We start from the raw sequence: 27,792 nt of genomic DNA on the forward strand, positions 1-27,792 counted from the left end.
CTGTGCTATTGATTCTGTCAAAAAAACTGAAAATGGTGACATACGGAAACCATTAGCAATGTTTTTGTCACCATTAATATCAATAGTGATGCAAACGAAAGCGAAGGTTTCCATTTGACTTTCCGTTGAGGGGGTTCACCCAACAGAAACCTCAGACGGAACCCTTGAACGGAAAGCCAACGCTGATATGAACCAGCCCTATAATTGGTGAAGTCATTCATTCTGTGGAATAACAGGTGTCCATTTTGGCCCTTAGTTAAGGTAGGAGGGTGGCAAATGATGCACATGTTGTTTATACTGCATTTCCTTCTAAAATACTGGGGAAAATGGGTCGTTCCAGACATTGTTCTGATGAAAAGCATACTTTGATTAAAAAGTTGATTGGAGAAGGGAAAAACATATAGAGAAGTGCAGCAAATTATAGGCTGCTCTGCTAAAATGATCTCAAATGCCTTGAAGTGGCAATCAAAACCTGAAAGACGTGGAAGGAAGCGGAGAACTACTGTTCGAATGGATCGAAGACTAGCATTATTACAATCGGCCTCGGCGATACAAAATGGACCTTGTCTACAATTGCAACACGATTTAATGTGTACACATTTCGGTAGTCGCTTGCGAATTTCAGAGAGCGCTAATTCAGAGAGTAATTTTCATTTTGGTACATTCCTATTGTCATATCACAAAATACATTTGACCGAAACGGAAAGGATCACTTTATTGATGATGAGAGGGTATGGCAGAGAAAAATTAAGATCCTATCGAGAAGTAGCGGCTTTATTCAATGGCACTTATTCTTTCCGTGATCCAATTTCATTGTCAACTGTTAAAAGAACTGTTTATCGTTTCCAAATATCCGGTTCAATTAAAGACGACAACATAACTTTAACGTTAAATATCTCAGTGAAAAAAAATCCTATCTCAAAGTTGTTTGCAGCATTGTTTTTGTATTGAAAAGAGCTTTTAAATGAGTCCCCACTCGACCCCCTGTGCCATTTAAGATTTTGCTGCCCCCGCCCACCCCAACTCCTCCAAGGGGGTGTTTTGTTTTTTTGGGCGTTAACTTGTAGATTTTATGACCCCATTAAATCCCACCAAATTTCAACCCTCTACCTCGAGCCGTTCAAAAGTTATGAGGGTGTTCCGGAACTTTTGGTGGGCATGGGTACCACAACCAAACTAAGTACATAAATACAGCACAAGAACCAAGCTCATACATATAGGCTGGATTCACACGACCATGTTACGTCCGTAATGGACGGAACGTATTTCGGCCGGAAGTCCCGGACCGAACACAGTGCAGGGAGCCGGGCTCCTAGCATCATGGTTATGTACGATGCTAGGGGTCCCTGCCTCGCTGCAGGACAACTGTCCCATACTGAAAACATGATTACAGTACGGGACAGTTGTCCTGCAGCGAGGCAGGGACTCCTAGAATCGTACATAACTATGATGCTAGGAGCCCGGCTCCCTGCATTAGCGGCCGAAATACGTTCCGTCCATTACGGACGTAACATGGTCGTGTGAATCCAGCCTAATATGTCACGAGAGCCAATCTCAATACATATATACAGCACCAGAACCAACCTAAGTACATAAATACAGCACTAGAACCAAGCCCTGACATATATACAGCACCCGAATCAACCTCAGTACATAAATACAGCACTAGAACCAAGCTCAGTACATATATACAATAGCAGAACCAAGGTCAGTACATATATACAATACTCGAACCAGGATCAGTACATAAATACAGCCCCAGAACTGAGCTCAGTACATAAATACAGCACCAGAACAAAGCTCAGTACACACTAAATATTAGTTCAGTACAGTGAAATCGGAAACATCTTTTCGGTTTAAACATTACATTTTTGAGTTTTTAAAGAAAAATGCTGGCGCTGCTATTTTTTTGAACAGCCTAATATTCCTTTATCTTTACTTTCTGTAAAGGATTAAGGCCCTGTTCACACAGAGTTTTTTAACACTACTGTATATATATATATATATATATATGTATATTTATGAAGAAATCCTGCAGCACTCCAATAGTAGGTTAAACGAGATTTATTCAGTCAACATAATGATGTAATGCAATGTTTCTGTCCCACCTTTCTCAAGCATGGGACAGAAACGTTGCATCACATCATTATGTTTGACTGAATAAACCACGTTCAATCTTCACTATTGGAGTGCTGCAGGATTTCTTCATGAATATTTTATAATCCTTGGATCGGGATTACCTGCTGTGCACCCGTTACTAAGCTTTGAATTCTTTTTGAGTGCTGCTACTCTCTGCTTGTGTGTATATATATATATATATATATATATATATATATATATATATATCTGACTTGATATGATACCAGTTAAAATCCACAAACCTGGACATGCTTGGCACGTGAAGTGCACAACTAGGAGACTTATATTTGTTTCTGACAGCCATATCTTTGTATTTTTAAGTTGAAATAGCCAGCTAGTTTTCTTTTAATTTAGTACACCGTCAAAGCCCTTTATCCAAATACCCTCCCCAAGGCAGAGTAGCATGTTGGTGCCCTCTGGCACCCAGTACCAAGGGCAAATGCCCTGCCAGCCCCTATTTTATTGTGGGATGAGTTTACGTTTTTTCAAGTTCTATTTTGAGAAAAATGGTAGATGCATCTAAGGCAGGGGCCTCAAACTCGGCCGGGTAAGTGGGCCACATATAGAAAAAATGGGAAATTGACGGGCCACATTACTTTCAAATTTGATACAATACAAAATTATTGTTAATCAATTCGTTATTTAAACTACTATAACACTATATTACTATAATACTACATTACTATAATAATACCGCTAGGTTTAAAATTTGAGAGAATTCTCCAAGTGCTTATTTCAACAATCCAGTTTTCCAGTTTAAGTGTGACTAAATGCAGTCCGGCGGCTCAGTTGGCAGCGTTTGGTAGACACACATTTCAAGATTGGGCAGCCCCTTTTTAGATAGCGCCACAGAGTCCTCTGTAGATAGTGCCACAGAGTCCTCTGTAGATAATGCCCCAGTGCCCTCTCTAGATAATGCCACAGTGCCCTCCCTCCGTGGATGATGCCACAATGCCGTCCATAGATGCTGCCACAATGCCCTCCGTAGATGCTGCCACAATGCCCTCCGTAGATGCTGCCACAGTGCCCTCCATAGCTGCTGCCACAGTGCCCTCCATAGATGCTGCCACAGTGCCCTCTGCAGATGCTGCCACAGTGCCCTCTGCAGATTCTGCCACAGAGCCCTCTGCAGATAATGCCACACACACCCCAAGTAGATAGCTCCATTGGGGCTCCCTCTAGGAGTGGAATCCCCAGCCAGAGCGTTGCCGACGCTTTGGCTGGGGATTCCTCTGCTGTTGTAGCCCCTGACATCACTGTCCATACACAGCAACATCAGGGGATCCTCATGGGCCTGAAAGTGATGTCAGGGGCAACCCCAAAGCCGGTGTCCCGGAGCAGAGCACTAGTATAGGCTCTGAGCCGGAACTCTGGGGAAGCACCTGACATCACTATTCATATATGGACAGATGTCAGGGGCAACCCCAGAGCTGGAGTCCCGGGCAGAGCGCTAGTAGGCTCTTCCTGGGACTCCAGCTGTGCTCCTGAAATCACTGGGACTCCTGCTCTGGGGAAGCCCCTGACATCACTGTCGATGTATGGACAGCGATGTCAGAGGCTTCCCCATAGTCCCGGAGAAGAGTCTATACTAGCGCTCTGCCCAGGACTCCAGCTCTGGGGAAGCCCCAGACATCGCTGTCCATATGTGGACAGCGATGTCAGGGGATTCCACAGAGTCCCGGAGCAGAGCCTATACTAGCTCTCTGCCCGGGACTCCACTCTGGGGAAGACCCTGACAACACTGTGCATATATGGACAAAAATGTCAGGGAATTCCACAGAGTCCCGGAGCAGAGCCTGTACTAGTGGCTCTGTGTCCCGCGGGCCGCAGATGACAGCCCCAGGGGCCGCATGCGGCCCGCGTGCTTGAGACCCCTGATCTAAGGTGAGAGCATACTCTCTGTATATTTGAACATATTACACTAGAAGCACCTTCTGTGTTCATTTTTTCTCTTGATTATCATCAGTACTTAAAGAATATACACAAATCCTTGAGTATCTGCAATTGGTGCTAATCATTACGGGGGCTTTTAGGGTGTGTCCACTCAGCTATTTTCTGAAAATAGCTGAAAAAAACTGCAATAAAACTCCCAACATGTGGCCGTACCCTTTAGCATACAGATTTTCTGTCCAATTTCTATCCAATCAGACCACTAACAATCTCAATTGGTGTTTGTAAAAAATGGCAGTTGATCAGGTTGAAATCTGTCTCATCTACCAGAAAACCTCCTAATCACCATTATCATCAGGACTGTAATGTCCGTGGCTGCGGGCTGTCAGCTCCAGCCTCCCGCTGACAGCCGCAGCCATGAGTCGGCAAGCGCTGGCCCCAGCCTCCTCCTCAGGAGACGCCAGCGCTCGCAACCACTCACCTCCGCCGGAGCCCGCAGGGTGCGCGCGCACGCTCGTCCCCGCTCTTAAAGGGGCAGCGCGCGCACCGGACATCTTGAACGACCTTTGACCCGTGAGTACCCTGGGCTATAAGAGGGGTCCAGCCCCCTAGTTCGATGCCTGAGCGTTGTTAGTTTTCCCAGTCTGTCTTGCAAATGGTCCCTTAGTGTTTCTCGTTCCTGTTGTTACCCGTACCTTGTTCCCCGTGCTTTGCCCTAGTATCAAGTCGTGCCACGTCCTGTGTCGTCTGCCACGTCTAGAGGAATCCGTCACGTCCTGTGTCATCTGCCACGTCTGGAGGAATCCGTCACGTCCTGTGTCATCTGCCACGTCCAGAGGAATCCGCCATGTCCTGTGTTATCTGCCACGTCCGGAGGAGTCCGCCACGTCTGCGCAACTTGCGGCTCCTGTGTCATACGCCACGTTTGGTGCCATCTGCCGCACCCATCTCATCTGTGCCAGAGCTGCGGCCACCATCTGGACTATTCAGGTACCCTTGTGCGGGACATTGTATTTCTGGGGTGTCCTGTTGTTTGGCCAGCTGCCTACCCGCTGCGGCGGTACGGCCTAGTGGGTCCACTAACCCGCTCCGTGACAAGGACTGTAGCGTGTTAACAGCATCTCATAGAAATCTGGATACTTCCATTATAGAGAATAGGAAGGTTTTATTTTAGGTGAATCATAAAAGATGAATTAGATGAGAATTGGTTCTATTATAACTAAATAACTCCACGATACTAGCGATTAGTTCACAATCCCCCAGGAAAATGTAAAGGGACAATAGACATGAATTATATTTCTTAAAACATGAACAATCATAAGTATTCATTTGTTGCCCCTTCCTAATGAAAATTCCAATTAAAAGTGATTGGAACATTCAAAAGATCGTTGCCACTTGTTTACGTCTATCAGCCGATGAATGAGCGTTTCCTCGTTCATCGCCTGATCATTGCCCTGTTTACACAGGGCAATGATCGGGAACGAGCATTCTGTGAACACTCGTTTGCCCGATTATAGGCCCGTGTAATTGGGCCTTTACAAGGAGCATCTCTCAGTTTGGAAGACCAATCCAGTCCTGCATTACACAGACAATCCATTGATTTGAATAAGCACTGTGTAATGCTTCATTTAGCTAATTTTCACTAAACAATTACTGCCAGGTGCTGGGGGTTCCAGCACGGGGACATTCTGTCATCAGCCCTTTATTCAAGGTAGCCTTCTAAGAAGGGATTGTCCAAAGTGGAGAACCCCTTTGAAGGCTATGTACACCTTTGAAACAATTTATTTATTTTTTTTAAATAATTTTAATACATCTTTTTTTGTAAACAAATGTATTAAGTGATTTAAAGCCATTTTTAAATTGACTTTAATGACACTTTTTTTAGGATACAGCTTCTATATCCTGTGTACATAGAAGCTGCATCATTCCGTTAAAGTCGCAGCCATCAGGTCAGCTGAGCTGATGAACTTAGTTGTGATCGTTATTAGCTGGATCTTGTGTGACTTCAACTGAACTCACGGAATCGGCTTTGATGGAACGATTACATCTTCTATGCATGCACGATACATAAAAGCTGTATCTTAAAATGTAAAATAAAATTAATTAAAGTCAAATCAAAAGTTGCTTTAAAATCACTTAAAAACATTGAAATATAAAAAAAATAAAAATTGGGGTTCAAAGGTTTGCCTTAAAACCACAGGCTAAGGTGAATGCCTTTGCAAGTAGAAGTTTCCATTGATGCGTGGGGGGATTACAGAGCTAACTGAGGATGGCTGAGCATCCATAGACTGCTGCCAAGCATAGCCACCTCTCCACAGAACTCTATCCTGTGGATATACCATAAATGTTTAAGATGGGAACACTCCTTCTGCCCAACTTGGTCAGTAAGCTGTGTGTGTAAGCATAAAGTAGAAATGCAAACTAACAACCTTTTATTAAATCTAGTTTACAAAGGTTGAAATGTCTAATAAAGGCTCGCCTATATTGAGAATGTATTTATTGGAAAGGTGCTGTCATCATCAGAATAAAGAATGCAAAAAAAGTTAATCAAGCAGAAAGCATATGAAAGCACTAGACATACAGAGATAATATAAGCACAGATCATATGCTTAGCCCTGCAGAGCTAAATTACAGGATGTGGAAATAGGTGAAATTGACTGACAAAGGGAAAGAAGCGTTCCAAAATGGAAAACGATGGCTGTAATTAAGAAAAATCATATTGTAATGCTACTTTTTACATGAACATAGTGTCAATTTCTATACTTTATTTTTTCGTAATAAAAGCCAATTGTATCTTCTGAGTCGAGCAAGGGAACCTAACGCGTTATAAATGCAGTCAAATCTGCAGGGAGCATGTTATAGAGCAGGGGAAGCAAAAGTTTTGTAGAAAAAGCATTCAATATAACTTATTATTCATTTTTACCTCTAGTCATTCTGGGCTTAGGAGTCCAGTGGGTGGTCCTAATCACTGATTGACAGCTATATCTGTATTCACACGTGTACAGAGAAGGCTGTTAATTGTTGTGTAGGACCGCCCACTGGACTCCTAGGCCTAGAATGAGCAGAGATTTAAATAAATTGTTATATAAAATCTTTTGCTACAAAAATTATTATCAATCTGCCCAGGTCCCCCGGCTTTATAAAATGCTGCAAGCCGATTGGACTGCATTTTCAACGTGACAAGTTCCCTTTAAGAAATACAGCTTCAGTTTCTATTAGGATATTCCATCAATTTGTGATTGGTAGGCTCCTGACCTCTGGGAACGCGCAATTATTCTGGTGCAAACTTGAACAGGATGCAGCGCCAAAGCAGCACTGCGGTCCCTTTAACCTCAAGATCGTGGGTGTTCCGGCAGTAAAATCCCAGGAATCATAAAGTGATGGCATATCCTAGTGATAGGCCATCATTTTCTGTTATGGGAATAAACCTTTAAAGCAATTCCCTCCTGGACTCTGTTCATAGTTGCATATTTTCTTGCCTATTGGATTCCGTTGTTCTTTGATATAAACTGGAGACTTATAAACACAGAGTTCGCTTCTTACCAACATTTGTTTGACATTCTTTTAAAGTTACCCTAGACAAATAAGCAAAAATACTATATTCAGCATATAAAGTAGTAGATTATTTTTTTTATATCACACAGTGCCTCATGGTTTTATTTCTCTAAAAAAAAGCAAAAAGCATCAAAGCGCAAATTTTTAACATTTATATATAGATTTTGTGTGTGTGAGTTCCAGGGTGCTTAAAAAACATAGTAACAATGTAAAACTGTTGAAAAATTGTCACTTCCCTTCATCTACGCTGCTTAACAGTAGTTACCAAATGTTGTGTCTACAAATAACTCAAGAAAATAAAGGGGTAGTTAGATTAGAGAAAGGGTCAGACTATATTGGTGGGAGGAGAAATAGACTGTGGGGAGAGGACTAGACAACAGGATAGGGAGATCCTTTTGTTACAAAACACTGAAAACAAAAATGACCAAATAATGTCAAATAATCACATTTCTGATACCAAACGTGGCAATTTGAAAGGCAAGTTAAGGGGGGATTCACACGAACGTGTATTGGGTCCATGCGGGCCACGTGGTTTTCACGCGCCACGCACAGACCAATACAAGTCTATGGGGCAGTACAGACAGTCCGTGCTTTTTGCTAGCGTTTGTCCGCTGCGCAAAAAGCGCAACATGCTCAATATCTCCACGTATTTCGCGCATCACGCACCCATTGAAGTCAATGGGTGCGTGAAAACCACGCAGGTCGCACGGAAGCACTTCCGTGCGAACCGACTGAAACAGCGCACCAGCTGTCAAAAGGATGAATGTAAACAGAAAAGCACCACGTGCTTTTCTGTTTCCAAACGGAGTGTCTTTGAGATGAGCGAACCCGGACAACCGAACCGAACTTCACCGGGTTCGGCCGAACTCGTTTTGGCCGAACCCGGCAAAAAAATTTCCGGTACGCGACGTCAGGAGATAGTCACTGTCCAGGGTGCTGAAAGAGTTAAACTGTTTCAGCACCATGGACAGTGACTTCCGATCCCAATATACATGAACCTGTAAAAAAAAAACGAAGTTCAGACTTACCGATAACTCCCGGCTTCTTCCTCCAGTCTGACCTCCCGGGATGACAATTCAGTCCAAGTGACAGCTCCAGCCAATCACAGGCCAAGCACAGGCTGCAGCGGTCACATGGACTGCCGCGTCATCCAGGGAGGTGGGGCCCGATTTCAAGAGAGGCGCGTCACCAAGGACGCGTCACCAAGGCAACGGCCGGGAGGGAAGTTCTCGGTAAGTACGAACTTTTTCTTTTTTTTAACAGGTTTCTCGATATTGTGTTCGGCATTCACTGTCGAGGGTGCTGAAAGAGTTACTGCCGATCAGTTAGCTCTTTCAGCACCTTGGAGAGTGACGGGCGTCGACTAGCCTCATCTCTATGATGGCGGCTGCGCGAAAATCACGCAGCCGCGCATCATACACGGATGACACAGCTGTCAAGTGGTTTTTGCGAGCGCAAAACGCCGCGTTGTTTGCGCGCGCAAAAACGCAACGTTCGTTTGAATCTGCCCTAAAGTGTATGTTCACAAATGCCAGAAGTCTAGAAAGCAAAATGGGGGAGCTGGAGGCCTTGGTACTGGAAGAAAATATAGATATAGTTGGTGTTGCTGAAACTTGGCTAGACTATTGACATGACTGGGCTGTAAATCTACAGGGTTTACATTGTTTCGGAAAGACAGGACAAATAGGAAAGTTGGTGGTGTATGTCTGTATGTGAGAAGCGATATGAAGGCGAGTGTGAAAGAGTCAATAGTGGGTGAAGATTGTGAGGAGGTTGAAACCTTGTGGGTGGAATTACAAATGGAGGTTAAAAACTGAAAAAATTAAGTTTCGTGTTATCTATAGACACCCCCAATATAACTGAGGAGATGGTAGTTCAGCTATATAAACAGATGGAGCGGACTGCACAGGCGGGTACAGTAGTGATAATGGGAGATTTTAATTACCGAGTTATTAATTGCTCAGGAAGAAACGAAGAAATGGATCCAACGAGGAGTCTGTTGGTTCTGTTAAAATATAGGAATCTTCTTCCAAGTTTTATTTAGGCGAAGGATAAAACATGTGCAGTGGAATGTGGATAAATTCCCAAATGTGCAATAGAGGGATAGAACAGGAAATAGGAGCGGTGCCTACGCGTTTCTGACGCTGACTGTGTCCTTAGTCATGGCTGCTGTTAATTGCTGTCATGGTTCGGCTTCAACTGCGAAGGGGAAAAACTTCCTCAACCTGTTGCAGGAAAATTTTATGGGCCAGTTTGTGGAAGACCCGACTAGAGGTGACGCTCTGTTGGATCTGGTCATTTCTAATAATGCAGAGCTTGTTGGGAATGTCAATGTCCGTGAAAACCTCGGTAACAGTGATCACAATATAGTTATATTTTACATATACTGTAAATAACAAACACAGGCTGAGAGGGCAAAAACACTTAATTTTAAGAAGGCCAATTTCCCCAGGATGAGGACTGCAATTCAGGATATAGACTGGGAAGAACTAATGTTAAATAATGGGACAAATGATAAATGGGAGATATTCAAATCTACTTTGTATAGTTATAGTGCAAAATTTATTCCTATAGGTAACAAGTATAAACTACTAAAATTAAACCCCACATGGCTTACACCTTCTGTAAAAAGGGCAATATATGACAAAAAATAGGGCATTTAAAAATACAAATCTGAGGGTACAGCTGTAGCCTTTGTAAATTATAAAGAGCGTAATAAAATCTGCAAAAAAGTAATTAAAGAAGCAAAAATATAAAATTAAAGGCAGGTGGCCAAGGATAGTAAAACAAATCCCCAAAAATTCTTCAAGTATGTAAGTGCAAAAAAGCCAAGGTCTGAACATGTAGGACCCCTAAATAGTGGTAATGGGGAGATGGGCACACTGGATCAAGAGAAGGCAGAGTTACTAAATGGGTTCTTTAGCTCTGTATATACAACAGAAGAAAGAGCAGCTGATGTAGCCGGTGCCAGTGCTGTTAATATATCAGTTGATATACTGAATTGCATGAATGTAGATATGGTCCAAGCCAAGTTAAATAAAATAAATGTACACAAGGCCCCGGGACCAGATGGGTTGCACCCTAGAGTTCTCAAAGAGCTTAGTTCAGTTATTTCTGTCCCCCTCTTCATAATATTTAGAGATTCTCTAGTGACTGGTATAGTGCCAAGGGACTGGCACAGGGCAAATGTGGTGCCTATTTTCAAAAAGGGCTCCACTGTAGGTCTTCCCCGGGTAATTATAGACCAGTAAACTTAACATCCATCTTTGGAAAAATGTTTGAGGGGCTATTGAGAGACTATATACAGGATTATGTGACAATAAATAGTATTATAAGTGACAGCCAGCACGGTTTTACTAAGGACAGAAGTTGTCAAACAGCGTTTTTGCTAACTCATGAAAATGTTTCACCCACATTAATCGCATGTCCAAGATCTGTGAGATCAAAAGATTTACCCATTATATCTTGTACTTAACACTTTGTTAGTTGCTGAATTCCTTTATGTTCACCTTCTTACAAACATATATTCATGCCTGCTTAAATTTAAATGTCAGAAGGTTGAGAAAAGATCTGCAAAGACCCAAACAATTCCTTCCTGATTTATAGGCATATGAAAATTTACTTGTTATCAATTTAAACCGCTGCATTTCATTGATTTTTCTAGACATGATTATACTTCTAAATCTTGTCAAGCAATACATCTTATTTTATTTATTTCAAATACCTCCCTCAACTCTCCGCCATGTGCGCTCACATCAATATTAGTCTACATCGTTATGCAGAAATGATTGTAGAAGTCTCCATTAGCATGAAAAATACTCACAAATGAAGTAACGACGAAAAAAAAGAATCAACTTGAGGCAGCACAATCACTGTAACAAACAAAAAGAAATGTTCTTTGTCCACACTATAATGTGATGTTTTACATAAGGTAATTTAGCATGCATGTATGCCCACAAAGCATATCCTTTATTCTACTGCCGTTCCAGACACAACTGAAACAAGCAATTACTCAGGAGGACTCCAAGCAGGGGCCTTTAATTTGACACATCTAAGACATTTATTCTCAGACCACTGCTTCAGGTAAACTGCACATCTTGAAAGCTGATAGTCCTTGTGTCAGGAGCTACAGTACATTAGATAAAAACACAGTTAGAAATTGTTTAGCCTACAGTACATTTATCAAAGGTTTATTTTTTCAAAACCCGATCAAAACCAAATGTTGTTGCTCATTTTTCTGCTGTTCAGAAAGGTTATGTTGTGTAATTAAGAATAAGATAAAGTACTTTCCAGAGATACATCTCCAATGCCTCCTTACAAAGATGCAATTTTCGTACACGTAAATTCAAACTCTATTGCCTCATGCTAACGACAGTTGTGCAACTTGGGCCGTTTTCGACGGCATCCGAGTGGCACCCGATAGTCTTCACGGACCCATTCACTTTAGCGGGTAAATCCCCTCCGTGAAAAATGGTCCGAGTCTGCGATCCGAGAAAAAATAGAACATGTCCTATCTTTCCTCGGATCACTTACGGGACTCGGACGGCACACACGGTCGTGTGCATGAGGCGTTAATAGCTCATTTCACATGGGCCAATGATTGGGCAAACAAGCGTTCATATGAAAGCTCGTTCCCTATCAATGCCCTGTGAAAACAAGGCAACAATCAACCGATGAATGGTCAAACGCAAACCTATCGTTGTCGGCAGCACATCTACCTGCATAAACTGTCTCGTTGATCGCCGCTCGTTTTTACTGCCCATATTGGCCAGAGTAAAAAAGGACCCTAAACCCAACCAAGACTAAATAAAATGTCAAAGTGTAAACATTCAAAACTCCAAGTTATATATAATATGAGCAGACTGGTTTATTAGGCTCATGATGTGGGAAAGTTTTTACCACTATTGCATTATTTAAGAGAAATAGACCATGTAGGGCAGTGTAAATATTCTATCCCTATGTTGAATATTATGATAAGGAACATAGATTAATTATTTGTCCGGGATTATCAAAACTGGGGCTCGTTTTTTTTTGTCCTCAGAAATAGCGCCACTCTTCCATAAAGCACCACTCTTGTCTTTGGCCGATATTGCAGCTCAGTACTATTCACTTGAATGGGGGTAAGTTGCAATGCCTCACACAGCCCATGCACAAGAACGGAACTGTTTCTGGGAAAAAAGCAGACTCTTTTTTTTAATTCTGAACAACCCCTTTAGTCATGACCAAATGTTGTCCACTACTAGATTAATATTGGGTGTATGATATTACAGATTGAGCTGTACGTAATATGTGGGACCAGGCTGCAATTCTGAGCAATTAATGCTGCATGTTCTTACTTATAGTATGGCATGTAAATAAATGCACCTATTCGAGGAATTTATTATAGATTCTACGCCAGATTTCTGGCAGAAAAGTCTGAATGTGCGCAAAAATGTATTAACTTTTAAATTTTATCACAACTTCTGCCGCTTTTCTGAAAAGTGGAAGGGGCTTAGCAACTGGGGCATGGCCTTTCACGGCCCCAACAAATTTACTATCATTTATGCCGTAAATTATATCAGCAATCTACGCCAGCTATCAGGCACACGGACAACAGTGAATGCGCCTAATTTAATAAGAGGCATCTTACTCTAGAAATCTTTATATTAAAACTAGCGTTTCATAAATCTGCCCTATTGTTCTATATTGTCAATAGTAAAAGCCAGGGTTGGATAAATCTCAGGAGCCAGGTGGCCACGCACCTAGAAATCTTGCTTCTGATGCCTAACTTTTTGAATTATTTTCTATTGAGTTCTATGGATGTTCTTATTTTGTGGCTACTAAAAAGAAATCAAGCTTGCTCCTCGAGTGATTTGTCGTCCAAAATATAACATTATTTTTCTACCCATGGTATAGGCAACACTGGTGGTGATAATAGATTTAACTATATTTTCCTCATACCTTTCCACAAAACCTATTAAGCAACATTTGCATGCATAGTACATCCCAATACATTACTGAACAAGTGTATCCATTCATAGGTTTACAGAACAATAATGTACCATCATCTGGTTCGAATCGAGTCTTGTGGTCTTCGGGTCTATATGGATGGAATAAATATTCTGCCATTCAGTCTAAAGAAGCCATAAGAATTGCATTTATGAATTAAAAATATATATATAAGTTTAGATTTTTAAAAGTAAAAATGGACCTACTTGCTTCAACTAACATACTCATTAAAGTTAGTTTTCAAGGGGTCATTACTTTTTAAGAGTCCATGTCCAGCAAAGAAAGAACTGCTGCTACTCGAGTTTGAGCGGTTGTAAAATTGTGCCACAGTGAGGTCAGTCAATAATCTGCAGCTACTGACTGATCTGTCACCTTAATATGTTGCCCTATCTAAGGGCAGCATATTGCAGCTACAAATCCGTACTCTTCATCGCCAAAATGGCAGAAAAACAGTTTGTACCGTTCGACTAATAGGAACGCAAAGTTTTATGATCACGTTTTGGCTTCTGGGATTATGGACCTGCAGCTGTAATACACGGCCCTTACATAGGGCAGCATATTTAGCTGACAGACTCACTTTTTGTCTTTAAACTGCCTGCTACAACAGCCACCCATTGTACTTCGTATTGGATAGCTTCTGCCCGCTCGCAGCTGCTTTCCTCATTTTTAGGTGCCAGCTTTACCCTTCTCTAACATAAATGAACCCGCAGGTATGTTAGATGAGCAAAGTGGAGAGTAAACTGGACAGTGTACAAAATCTTTTTTTTGTCAGAAGTTCCACTGTAAGAACATTGGTAATATAATTTCCTATCAATGCATAAATCAAACTGAGTGTATATTAGAGCCACTAAGTGTATATTTGAATATACTAAACAGAATACATTATAGTATAATAAGATGGCACATTTTAGATAGCTATCATGGTACAATATTGGACAACTATGTATATAAGAGTTATTTTTTTCATGTGTCAGTAGCCAGCACTTATAAGGATTAATTAGGATTTTTCTATGGCTAAAACCTGTTGATTCTCTAAATATATCAGATTATTTATAAATTTGCGATGTTCAAAGGCCCGCATGTTCATGTAAATGGCAATTCATGGAGTCAATGTAATGACTTGTTCTAGGCCCTAATATAAGTGCAGTGAAAATACATAAGATATCCAAAATTAACGTGCATAAAAGAAAAACAACTTTTCGAGCAAGGATTGCAAAATAGTCAAATGTCTAATCTTCTATCACGATGGACAACACAAACTGCTTTGTGCTGTATATGACCAGCATAAAAGAGAGAAAAAAGCCCTGTAACAACAAACTTCCAAACATGCCCAATTAAAACACAAATATATATATGTCATCCCTGACATTAGGGATGGTGAATAAGCCACTGTCATATTCAACCTTTATGGAAGTTCAGATGTCACATCATCCATCCTGATTAATTATAATGTATGTGGAAATGTCAGGGCCATAGGCCCTCTTGTCAGCAATTCTTTAAACTAAACTTGGATGCCATTTTGGAAAGCAACTATAGCAGCATGTCCAACTTCTTCTCCTTTCTCCATTTCTCTGAAACCTCTGTTTTTGTCTTTTCTCCTCAGTCATCTCCTATGCAAGTCCTCACCACCTCTCCTCGTACCTTTATTTCACTCACTCTCACACACCATGTCACTACTTTACTATCGCTAGACAACAAACTTTATTTCCTCCATCACTAAATTCTCTGCATTCAATATCACAAAAGAAAAAAGTAACAATAAAGCAACGTGTGACATTGCTGCTTGGAAGTGAACAAAGCCGAACAAGAATTGTGATCAATGTGTGTGACAAACATATGAAGATTAAAACTGTCATCTGCTGTCTTCTATGCTCATGCTTAAAATAAAAATAAAAATAAATCTATGTTTCTAAAGAGTTTTTATGGCCAAATTGCATTGTGTTGGCCAGTATATGACGTCCTGGTGTGCCCAAGTTGAACTGACTGTTTTTCTTATTCATGATGTATAAACCTCCGTCCCTTTTTTCCCCTCAATATTTGCACCTACCGTCTCTTACCTGCCTCCCTATTTTTATTGCACCTCTTCTATCTCTCCAAGTCCTTGCCACCTGGTCCATCATGGAAATATTATTTCTATTTCTTCTGACCAATCTTTCTGATTGGCTATTATATTGCTAGTTTTATATATATATATATATACAGCCTTTATGCTGTTGCTGTAATAACCATTGATTATATGATGCTGTTGTTTTGTATCCACTTTTCGATCTGTACTCTATACTTCCCTATTTTGACTTGACCTATTTTGATCTTTTGCCATGGTACATTGTCGTGTTAATTCTGTCCTCGTTGAAAAAAAAATTTGAAAACCCCAATAAAAATTTTAATACAAAATATGAAATCCTAATATGATAGCAAAAGAAATGATCTTGTGGATTCATAGGAATTGCTCAAGGTCTAATACATAATATTACTGTTACTTTATAAGTAAATGAATTACAAAGGAACAATGGGTGGCCATTCTGCTGGGATAAATACTTCTTCTTCAAGGAAAGAATAGTTTTGAACAGAGGAAAAAAGGGATATAACAACTCCGGCAGATAGAAAATATGCAAAATAATTGTAGCTGTTCTGAAAACATTTGGAAAATGGAAATACGTTCTACTTTTATCTGCTTACCTGCATGAGCTGGAGGGTATGTTTGGGCATTGAGCAGATATATGAGATCTCGACATTCACTTTCCTACAGAGCCAAACCACAGTTGTTTTATTTTCTACTTTAGTTATTTTAAAATAATTGCATAGGAACTAGGTAAATCATGTAGCCCAAAGGCAATTATTAAAGATTATAGTCCTGCATGTTTCATTCATGCTCCCACAGAAGCCGAGTATTTAGGCACTTACTGTCATAGCACTTTATTACACACCAAAATAATTACCCACAATGCACACAGTGGATTTCCGAACTAAAGTAAGAATATTACTTTAAAACTGCCCTTGTGTTCTTGCTGCAGAACAATGAATAAAGAAAAAAACCGATCCAACTCCTGAAAGCATTTTCGACATTTTCAATAGACCTAATTTGACCTTTGTCATTTGTTTCTGTAAATGGTGCGTCGCTTGCTATGAACTCACTCCCCAAAATACCTTACTAGGCAACATTTCTTTATACAAAGCCCAGAGACATTTCCATAAGAAGTCTCTAGTGTATCAATTATGGCTTACAATTATTACTATTATTATCCTTTATGCAGCACCACCATATTAATAGACACAAAGAATTTATTCATTTTCATCACTCCCTGAACCAATTACTTAATAATAACAGGTCTATGGAAAAGCAATCTTTTATTTAATCTGCAATCCCAACGTATCAGACATTATTAGGCTAAGACTATGCTACCCGGCGATGCTGCAGCCCTAAATTAAGAAAAAATAAAAGTATAAACCCAGTTATATATAAGTTCTATTACCAAGTCAAGTATATACAGTATAGTCTGATATATTATATAAAATAATGAGTAATGCAATCAGTCACATTATTTCATACATTACATGGAGGTGTCATACAATATAGATTGCTGTTCACTTTCACTGGTTATTCTACAGATTGAGATACTTGGAATGAGATACATAGTTGTGACTGGTAATATTAAAGGCTGCAGCCCAACCATTTTATTATTGCTCCATTGTATCCAAAATTAAAATATGCAACTTTGCAAGTCTTGAAAAATCCTTACATTTTAATTCTTTCCCAAAATACAGCAACAAAATGAGTCGCTTTTACAGTTGAGATGGCAAACGGATTCCAGCCTGCTCATAGATTCTTTGTATCTGAATATGTATATATATTCGAAAATTATATATATATATATATATATATATATATCTATATACACATACATATATATATATATATATATATATATATATATATATATATATATATATACACATATATACATATATATATACAGTGAAGGAAATAAGTTTTTGATCCCTTGCTGACATGAACAGTCTAGAATTTTTAGGCTAGGTTAATTTTACCAGTGAGAGATAGATTATATTTTTTTTTAAAAACAGAAAATCACATTGTCAAAATTATATATATTTATTTGCATTGTGCACAGAGAAATAAGTATTTGATCCATTTGGCAAACAAGACTTAATACTTGGTGGCAAAACCCTAGTTGGCAAGCACAGCAGTCAGACGTTTTTTGTAGTTGATGATGAGGTTTGCACACATGTTAGATGGAATTTTGGCCCACTCCTCTTTGCAGATCATCTGTAAATCATTAAGATTTCGAGGCTGTCGCTTGGCAACTTGGATCTTCAGCTCCCTCCATAAGGTTTTGATGGGATTAAGGTCTGGAAACTGGCTAGGCAACTCCATGACCTTAATGTGCTTCTTTTTGAGCCACTCCTTTGTTGCCTTGGCTGTATGTTTCGGGTCATTGTCGTGCTGGAAGACCCAGCCACGAGTCATTTTTAATGTCCTGGTGGAGGGAAGGAGGTTGTCACTCAGGATTTGACGGTACATGGCTCCATCCATTCTCCCATTGATGCAGTGAAGTAGTCCTGTGCCCTTAGCAGAGAAACACCCCCAAAACATAATGTTTCCACCTCCATGCTTGACAGTGGGGACGGTGTTCTTTGGGTTATAGGCAGCATTTCTCTTCCTCCAAACACGGCGAGTTGAGTTGATGCCAAAGAGCAAAATTTTAGTCTCATCTGACCACAGCACCTTCTCCCAATCACTCTCAGAATCATACACATGTTCATTTGCAAACTTCAGACGGGCCTGTACATGTGCCTTCTTGAGCAGGGGGACCTTGCGGGCACTGCAGGATTTTAATCCATTACGGCGTAATGTGTTACCAATGGTTTTCTTGGTGACTGTCGTCCCAGCTGCCTTGAGATCATTAACAAGTTCCCCCTGTGAAGTTTTCGGCTGAGGTCTCACCTTCCTCAGGATCAAGGATACCCCACGAGGTGAGATTTTGCATGGAGCCCCAGATCGATGTCTATTGACAGTCATTTTGTATGTCTTCCATTTTCTTACTATTGCACCAACAGTTGTCTCCTTCTCACCCAGCGTCTTACTTATGGTTTTGTAGCCCATTCCAGCTTTGTGCAGGTCTATGATCTTGTCCCTGACATCCTTAGAAAGCTCTTTGGTCTTGCCCATGTTGTAGAGGTTAGAGTCAGACTGATTAATTGAGTCTGTGGACAGGAGTCTTTTATACCGGTGACCATGTAAGACAGCTGTCTTTAATGCAGGTACCAAGTTGATTTGGAGCGTGCAACTGGTCTGGAGGAGGCTGAACTCTTAATGGTTGGTAGGGGATCAAATACTTATTTCTCTGTGCACAATGCAAATAAATATATATAATTTTGACTATGTGATTTTCTGTTTTTTTTTTTTATTTTATCTATCTCTCACTGGTAAAATTAACCTAGCCTAAAAATTCTAGACTGTTCATGTCTTTGACAGTGGGCAAACTTACAAAATCAGCAAGGGATCAAATACTTATTTCCTTCACTGTATATATATATATATATATATATATATATATATATATATATATATATATATATATATATATATATATATATATATATATATATATACACACATGCTTTACCCACTCGACACCAAACTTTTTTAAGGTAGGGATGGAAAGATAGCTTCCCCAGTAGTCACAACATTTTTTAAGCTGTTACCCCATGTTAGGCTTCATTCACATCTGCGTCGGATCTCCGTTCATGGGTTCGGTCGGAGCTTCCCATCAGGGGAACTCATGAACGGAATCCAAACTGAAACAAACGGAATCCATAGGTTTCCGTTTGCATCAGCATTAATTTAAATGGTGACGGATCAGGTGCAAATGGTTTCCGTTCGTCACCGTTGTGTAAGGGTTCTGTTGTTTTGACTAAATGAATAGCACAGTTGACTATGGTATTGATTCCATCAAAACAACAGAACTCTTACACAACGGTGACGAACGGAAACCATTTGCACCTGATCCGTCACCATTTAAATCAATGGTGATGCAAAGGTAAACCTATGGTTTATGTTTGTTTCATTTTGGATTCTGTTCATTGGTTCCCCTGACAGAAAGCTCAGACGGAAACAATGAACGGAGTCCCGATGCAGATGTGAACAAAGTCTAAATTAGGTTGAAAATCTCTGGTTTTGTTTGTTAGTCTGTAACCATGTAACAAACAAGTATGGCAACATATTCATTAAAGTGTCAGCTCTCCTGTACCAAAAACTGTCAGAAACTATTATTTCCATAGTGTTAACAGACTATGCTTGAATAATGAGTACTACATCATCATTTGACTGCATTGTTTATCTATTGTGGTTACTTCAGTTAGACATTAATCATAGTAATGACAACCATTATTTATAAAGAGTCAACATATTCCAAAACACTAAAAGCAGTAAGTACAAAATGACAAATACTGTAAAATAAACATCTACAGACCCTGCCAGTTAGACCTTAGTGCAGTTTTTTAAACCACAACCAGGAGTGGAACTTAAAAGGGAGAAGAAATATCTAGGAAGGATTCTACTTCTCCTCTTTTTTTAATTCCGGTTGTGGCTTCAAAAACTGCACCATAAAAACTGCAGCAAAACAGCATTGTGTGAATATACTCTAAGAACCCACAATCTAAAGAATATGGGAGAATGGATACAATAGGTGCGCAGTGTTGATTTTTTTGCCACTTGTATGTATAATGGGGACAATCAGTATCTCTGCCAATACAGATATAAAATGCACGGTTAGTAAAATTTAACAAGAATTGAGTGAAAAGATCAGAAATATAAGGTTGTAGCCCAAGGGCTGTGTCTGCAACTGCAATAAAATGAGGAAACATGATAAGCATGTCCAGGTTCTAGTAAATAAAGTCTGATAGGCAACAATCCAAGATAAAAATGCCTACCACTGTACAAAATGTTCTAACTCTGCACAGTTTCTGGGGTTGCTTCAAGAGATGTAGTCAAACAATGATTTTGTAAATTATTGTAAACTTTAAAGGGGTTATCCCACCATTAAATATCATATTCAATGTAAAAAACAATGTTTGTCATTTACATGGTTTTTAAAAAATCAATCTAGTGAAGAGATATAACATTTACTTACATAGTATGGTGCCACCTAGTGTTCAAAGTTTCTAGCAATGTGCACATCCATCTAATGCGCCGAGTGCTGGCGGACACGCATGCTCAGTCACCCTCCCCACAGACAGGTCTCTGCATAGCGATCCTTTATTCAATGCAAAAAAGGCAGTAGAAATATCTCCTGCTTGTCAGGACAGGGAAGAAGCATAGCCTCTGCAGTCAGATGGCAGTATAGCTTAGAATACTCTTCTCTCAGCTTGTTAGGATGTTAAAGGTCTGTATCCCGACAGTTGATATTAACCCTGCGCATGCCCACTCAGTATTATTTTATTTAATTATATTTTTATTAGTTTGTAAGTATATACACAGTATATATCTTCACTATTCTGCATCTCAAGTTACATATCTGCAGTGAAAGTAAGAAGAGACTAGATTGTCAGCAGCCGCAGGAGGAAGGAAACAAATTCTGCTCAGAGCCTGCTCCCAGAAGCTCAGATTAGCAGCAGCATCAATGGAGAGACAAGAAAGCAAAAAAAAAAAGATGAAAACTTTTTGTTTTTAAGCTGGAAACACGGCAAATTACTGTAAAACAGCTATTATCAATCCTTCTGGACTTTTGGTATGAAAATAATTCATGGGATAACCCCTTTAAGATTAAGGACACTTGTCCTATTATAGTAGTATAATACAATGTTTTTACACATTCATGAACCTTTTTATAATGGAAAAATAACATACTCTACACTAAGAGAACATCAGGAATGAAGAAATACTTTATTTTTTCCCTACTGTGCGATGTAATGGTAATTGCAGATATATTACCTTGTATAGTAAAGGTAGACACAGTGGGGCTCATGAGTCTGTTTTATAGAGCTCCTGGCTTTCAAACCCTATTACAAACAAGCGTCCAGGATATAATAAGACCATATCCCCGCCACTGTTCCAGAATGCCACAAATCTGTCCTAGAAGAATATATTCATCATATATCACCTCTAATTATCCAGTGCTGATCTCGGACTGTAGTAAATGGTACAGAAAGATATATAATTTAGCAGTCAATAAGTGGAGTAGAGACAATGAAGGCTATATTATGGAGGCACTCTGATGCATATAAATAGGTATTGCTGCAGTAGAAACTACTTTGTGGACACTGCAGTGTGAAATATCTACAAGGTATAGGTCTGGCCCTCGTGTGGAGTCTGCTGTGAGCACTACAATCTGGAAGAATTAAAAGATTTCAGGGATTTAATAGGCGCGTCGAGGTCAAGTTTTGTTTTTGAGGAGTGGCTAGGCTAATATGGGGTGGGGCTTACATCTGAGAATTTTGTTGTGGAATGTGGAAAGCTCCGACGGAACCCACGAATGGAACCCCGACGCAGATGTGTACGAAGCCTAATATGGCTAGCTTCTGTACAGGAACAACAAGCACATTCCACAACAACATTTTCAGATGTAAGCCCCACCCCATATTAGCCTGGCCACTCCTCCAAAACGAAATTTGATTGTAGTCTCATGACTGTGTTCTGAGTGTCCAGACCTCGACGCGCCTATTAAATCCCTTAAATCTTTTAATTCTTCCAGATTGTAGTGCTCACATGCAGATGTGAACGAAGCCTTATTGTCTATAGATTTTAATGAAGTAATAAACACTAAAAAGAAAATATACATATTTTACTAAACCATGCTTGTTATGGTATTATCAAGGCATTTTATCTATTTAAGTAATTTTATCTGAATACATTTGAACATCTAACTCGTAGAAAGAGCTCAAGAGGCTGACAGAAACAAATGAACGTGTTTTACAATGTATTGCACAGTCTAGGTTTAATCTTTGTAAATGCTTTAAGTGTAAAACTCAGTGAACCTGCTCCGCTGTTTATAGCACTAAAAGCTCTTGTTATTAATGATCTTTTGAAGAGCAAAGCAGCTTTCTTTGTTGTCACTAAGGCGAACTTCAAAAAGGTCTTGATGGGCTAATATTCTCTCTGAATGGAAATAATATGACAGAAACTCATTTAATGCTTATTCCATATCTTGGGAAACATGATTGACTGTTCTTTTTAAAGTTGTGCACCCTTACACCTGTTTAATCATGACACATTTCTTCCATTAAGGGCAAACATAAGAACTGCATAAAATCAATCTAGGGACATTCCAAGTAATTTTTCATCGCGTTACTTAGTCATTAAGGACTTCCATGCCAAAAATCATGTTAAAAAGTTTGTCTCTGCATAGACATTGATTGCATACGGAAATATCTGAACCCATAATCACTTGAAATAAAAAAAGTGGCAGCAGTGCTAGGAAAGCGTAGTACCACTTTGTATCCTCTGGTCTCCACTCTGCTTTGCCCATTGATTCTAATAAGCTAATCATGCAGCCTCAGAAGAAAGGCTAGCAAGGCCAACAGGTGAAGAAGTGGCATGGTGCTTTCCAGGTGCTGCTGACACTTTGTTCTAGCAGCTGGCAGAGCTCACACTGGTCATACCCATGCCAATCAAACATTGGTGGCATATCCTAGTGATATGATACCAGGTCTATGCTGACATAAACCCTTGATGTTGGGTTTAAACAATTAGGCTGCAGCAGGAAAAAAAGAACGCTTACCATGACATTCTTCTGTTAATGGTATGTTTCAAAGAGCAATGCAAAGGATAAAAAAAAATATGTATTCCTCTGCTAGGATTTATTTGATCTTCTCCTCCTCCTTCTTCCTGCGCATGAGAATATAATCAATAGGGTGCGAGTTAGGATGCTTTATTTCTGACTAGGAGGTTATATAAACTTATCGCACTATTCTGAATACAATTGAAAATAAGAAAATCTAAAGGTCCTTTTACACCGGCCCATTATGGCCGGTACAAAGAGCACCGATCAATGAGACAGCTCGTTGATCGGCGCTCGTTTGCTCCTTTCACAAGGACCTAGTATGGGGGACGAGCGATTGTTAATCCGATCACTCGTCCCCATTTCTATGATGTCGGCAGCACGTCTCCCTCTTTACACAGGGAGTTGTGCTGCCGATAACGATAACGTTTTCGGCATTTAAAACTATAAAATCAGCCGATGAATTTGCTCCTTCATCGGCTGCTCGTTGCTCTGTTTACACAGGGCAATTATCCGGAACCAGCATTCTGTGTACGCTCGTTTGCCCGATAATTGTCCGGTGTAAAAGGGCCCTAAGTCACTGCCATTTAGTTGAGATAGAAAGATATTAAAGGTAGAAAACCAAGGTGTGAAAGACCTGTTTCTGACAGATTTCTACAAAATTAAGTCTGCAGCACTTGTATAAGATCCTGAAACAGCCAAAAAGTTTTTACTTTTTTCCTCATTAATTTCTTGGTTTAAGAAAGTCCATTAACTCCCCAAATTCAATTATTCTTCTTTCTTTGGAATCCGTTCCTGGTTTTCACAAAATTTAAATAAATAAATAAAAAGAATAATAAGATTTTAGAAGCCTAAAGGTGCTGGCATTTATATAATTTGCTATTTATTTTGAGACCAGAGGATTCACGATTATAAAATGTACAATTGAATTAGAAACATCTTATAATGCTGTTTAGGTTTGAAAGTATTTTGCATTAACAGCTATTCTCTAATAGATGATTATTAAATTGTAACTATTCTTTAGTTTGTTTTAATTTCAATAGATCCAAAATTCTGTGATTAATTTCATAATATATCCTTATAAAGCTCAGAGCTCTGTTTTTTTCGTTACATGGTTCCAAATTCCATTTCCCTTTACACACCTATAGAGCTAAATGATCAAATCTGTTTGAATGCAGCCTCCACTAGGGGGAGCATAGGAGCTTACTGAAGACAGTTTTATATTGCAGTAAGATGCCAAGTAATGGCTGCAGGCAGACATAATTTCATAATTCAATTTTATGGCTGTGTCAAGGAAAGGGGATTTGGAGATTCAAAAACAGAAAACCGAGCTCTTTGTCTCCTCAAGTGCTGAGAGCCAAGATGCATGCGGATATCCAATCGAGCTAAAAGATATTAGAACTCTGTTGACACCCTCATAGGATGTATTGAAATTTTATCTTTTACAGATGAACGGCCACTAGGTTAGAGCCCTTTAAGTTAGGGCATCTACATGTACAGAGGAGGGGACAATTTAGGTGTACATTATATACAAGTTGTGTAGAGCTCCTCTAAATGAGCTGTTGTGGACAGCCAGAACCACAGACCGCACTCATATCCTGACAGGCAAGGAAACTCTAACGTCTTAACTTCTGGAGTACAACTGTCTTCTAGGCATCACTATGTTTGTATTACTCTTATTACAAAAACAACTCTTTCTGGATGTTCTTTGAAAAGCAGTATATTGTCATTTCCTTCACTTTCTTTTGATGGATCCAGATCCAACCTACTGAAGCTGCTGGGTCCGCAGTGCATTGCAGACTCCCATAGCAGATGTAGACAATAAATCATTTTCCATCCAGTCGGGATGTCATATATTGTTTAAAAGAATTAACTGACTCGTCTGTCTTTTCTCCATATAGTTATATCACAGTCACGTTAGTTATTGATATCCAGGGCTTGCGGCACAAAAATAACGGGGAAAATCCATTATAATGTCACACAATTATTTATTCATAGGACATTTATTCCTTACAACAGTACTGCAGATAACACTACAATGTTGAAGAGTGCCCTGGAGGATTTAAAGTGATTTAAAAAAAACTAATATCTTAGAGCTGCATCAAATAAGGGACTTGAATGTAGCAAGAGGATTTAACGACAAAACCTAATCTGCTCAATCTTCTAAAAAAAAAACCATAATACAAATAATAAAAACAAACTTGTGTTGTGCATAAACCCATCTTTAATATGTTGTCCTGCCCTTCACCCCTTCATTTTCATCTGACTTCACGGTCACTGTGCCCAGCTGCTACAGTACTTATCCAACTACTGTTTTCCCTTCTTGTCATCCTTTCCGGGATTTTATTTGCTGTCCATTTCTAAACAGATGACCCAAAATTGTTCCTGAAAAATATCCTTCCTTTTTTTTATTTTATTACATGTGAAAAGGATGGATGCATTTAAGCACCTCTGAACACTGGATATATTTACTGCTATGTATACATATGTTTTTCCCACAGATTGTTTGACACCTGAGGGTATGTTCACACCGCTTATTTTCAGGCGTTTTTTGGGCCGTAAACACCCAGAAAATGGCTGAAAGAACAGAAGCTGAACTCCTCCAAATATCTGCCCATTGATTTCAATGGGAAAAACGGCGTTTCATTCCGACAGTGCGTTTTTTAAGCGGCAGTTTGAAAAAATGCTCCCCCGTAAAAAGAAGTGCATGCCACTTCTTGAGCTGTTTTTGGAGCCATTTTTCATTGTGTCAATAGAAAAACAGCTCCAAAAACATCCGTAAAAAACGCATCAAAAACTCTTTTATTTTACAGCCGTTTTTTGTTTAGCGTGTGAACATACCCTTAAACTCCTCCAATGAAGGGGTTGTCCAAGAATAAAAAAAAAAATAGATGCCAGTATGATTATGGCACGTCATCGCTGAAGCCAGTGCTCGGCTACAGAGGTCACGTGCCGGTACAGCACCTCATTTCTCCTGAAAAATTAAAAAAAGACTGTCGGGGGCCACTGGTGCTGCAGTGGTGGGAGATTTAACAGTTTAGTACTTTTTTTTATTTTATAACATCTGCTACTGCTATTTTATTTTATTTTTTTACGCTCAACCACTTAGTCATATATGAAAAGGTTTGTCTGCATTTCTCACAACACCTAGAACACCTAGTGTAGTCCAATGTAAATTTTCTCATGGGTAGCTTTCCTTCACCCAGGGCCACCAATAGGTAAATCCAGCCTTGCCCATCAATGTCCCAGAATGGTGATATGGGACAACATAACGGAAAAATGAAATTTGTAGGAAGTTATTTTTTTTTTGTTGCAAACTTTGATTAGATAAGTAATTGGCCAAAGTGGACTTGATGTGACAGAGAGGCATTAGTAATGCCTAGTTGTCTGGCAGTTCACTAAGCGCCTGTTTATATCAAACAAAAACCACTGATGGACATTTATTTGTAAAATCATTTGTTAGGATCTGGTGTGCATTTCCATCATCATAATTCTCTGAGCCAGCAGGTAGAAGCTTGCTTCCAGCTGGCAATGAGCGTCGTTGTTGCCTAGCCATGACTCTCGCACTCTCTGCATTAGTACTGTACTGTAAATGTAGCTCATAGCAATGATGGTGAAAACTAAGATTTAAGTATTTTACCACTGATATTTGGGGAAAAAAATAATTGTAACAATAACTTCCCAGTGTTATGGGTATACCGGTACTGTACACTCTAAGTTATGCCTCCTGTTGTCAAAGGGGTTATGTGGGAACCGAAAAGTATTAGCAGTGTACTTACTGAAGTATGTGAGAACACTCGCTAATATACATTCCGATCCCCCGTTGCGCTGATTATGAGATTTTTAAATATTTTTACAGCGCAGGCGGGGGACCGGAAGTCTAGTGGCACAGTCTTCCTTCATAACAACATGACTTGTCGTCATGTGACCGGCCCCGCTGTACTCTATGTAATCGCTGTGCTACTGCTTATACATACAGTACAGCGGGGCCGGTCACATGACGAAGAGTCGTATCGTCAAAGAAGGCTGAGCAACTAGATTTCCGGTCCCACGGCAGTGCTGTAAAAATCTATTAAAATCTCATAATCAGCGCGACGGGGGAGGGGAATGTATGTGAATACACTCAAGTGAATTCTAATTAAGTGAATAGGAGCTTTTCTGCAACACGGCATGTATGCTTCCAGCTCCGAATACTGCATAACATCCGGCACCAGGATGCAGATGAAGCAGCATAGGGTCCGGGATAGGGCATCAGTTGTTCGTGCCTGGACAACCCCTTTAAGTTATTTCATACTCCTGTTACCTATGCTTGTACCAAAAACTAAAAATGTACTCCTACAATAGACAAAACTTAAAAAACCTACAAAAGAGAAGTGAATCTAAGTTTTAAATAGGAACCCTGCTATGTATAAACTTATGTACTTGGGATTCTTCTACTTGGGACATCTATTGATTGCCATAGCACATGTTTCCGTAAGTCACC

The 27,792-nt window shown here is 39.7% G+C and overlaps 1 protein-coding gene across 8 annotated transcripts in view; it reads right to left on the reverse strand.

The window, feature by feature from the left end:
• IL1RAP (interleukin 1 receptor accessory protein) overlaps nt 1–27,792 on the reverse strand; it is a 191,342-nt gene that overhangs the window by 85,096 nt on the left and 78,454 nt on the right. For 3 of the 8 annotated variants that reach the window (XM_075861784.1, XM_075861787.1, XM_075861786.1), the window contains exon 2: nt 23,310–23,416. The exons of the other annotated variants lie outside the window; for them this stretch is intronic. In XM_075861784.1, coding sequence (XP_075717899.1) covers nt 23,310–23,317 — 8 coding nt within the window. In that variant the 5' untranslated portion in view covers nt 23,318–23,416. The remainder of the gene's footprint in view (nt 1–23,309; nt 23,417–27,792) is intronic. 8 annotated transcript variants of the gene reach the window in all.

The sequence above is a fragment of the Rhinoderma darwinii genome, chromosome 4 (assembly GCF_050947455.1).
Source record: "Rhinoderma darwinii isolate aRhiDar2 chromosome 4, aRhiDar2.hap1, whole genome shotgun sequence".
In the NCBI taxonomy this organism is placed as follows: domain Eukaryota; kingdom Metazoa; phylum Chordata; class Amphibia; order Anura; family Rhinodermatidae; genus Rhinoderma; species Rhinoderma darwinii.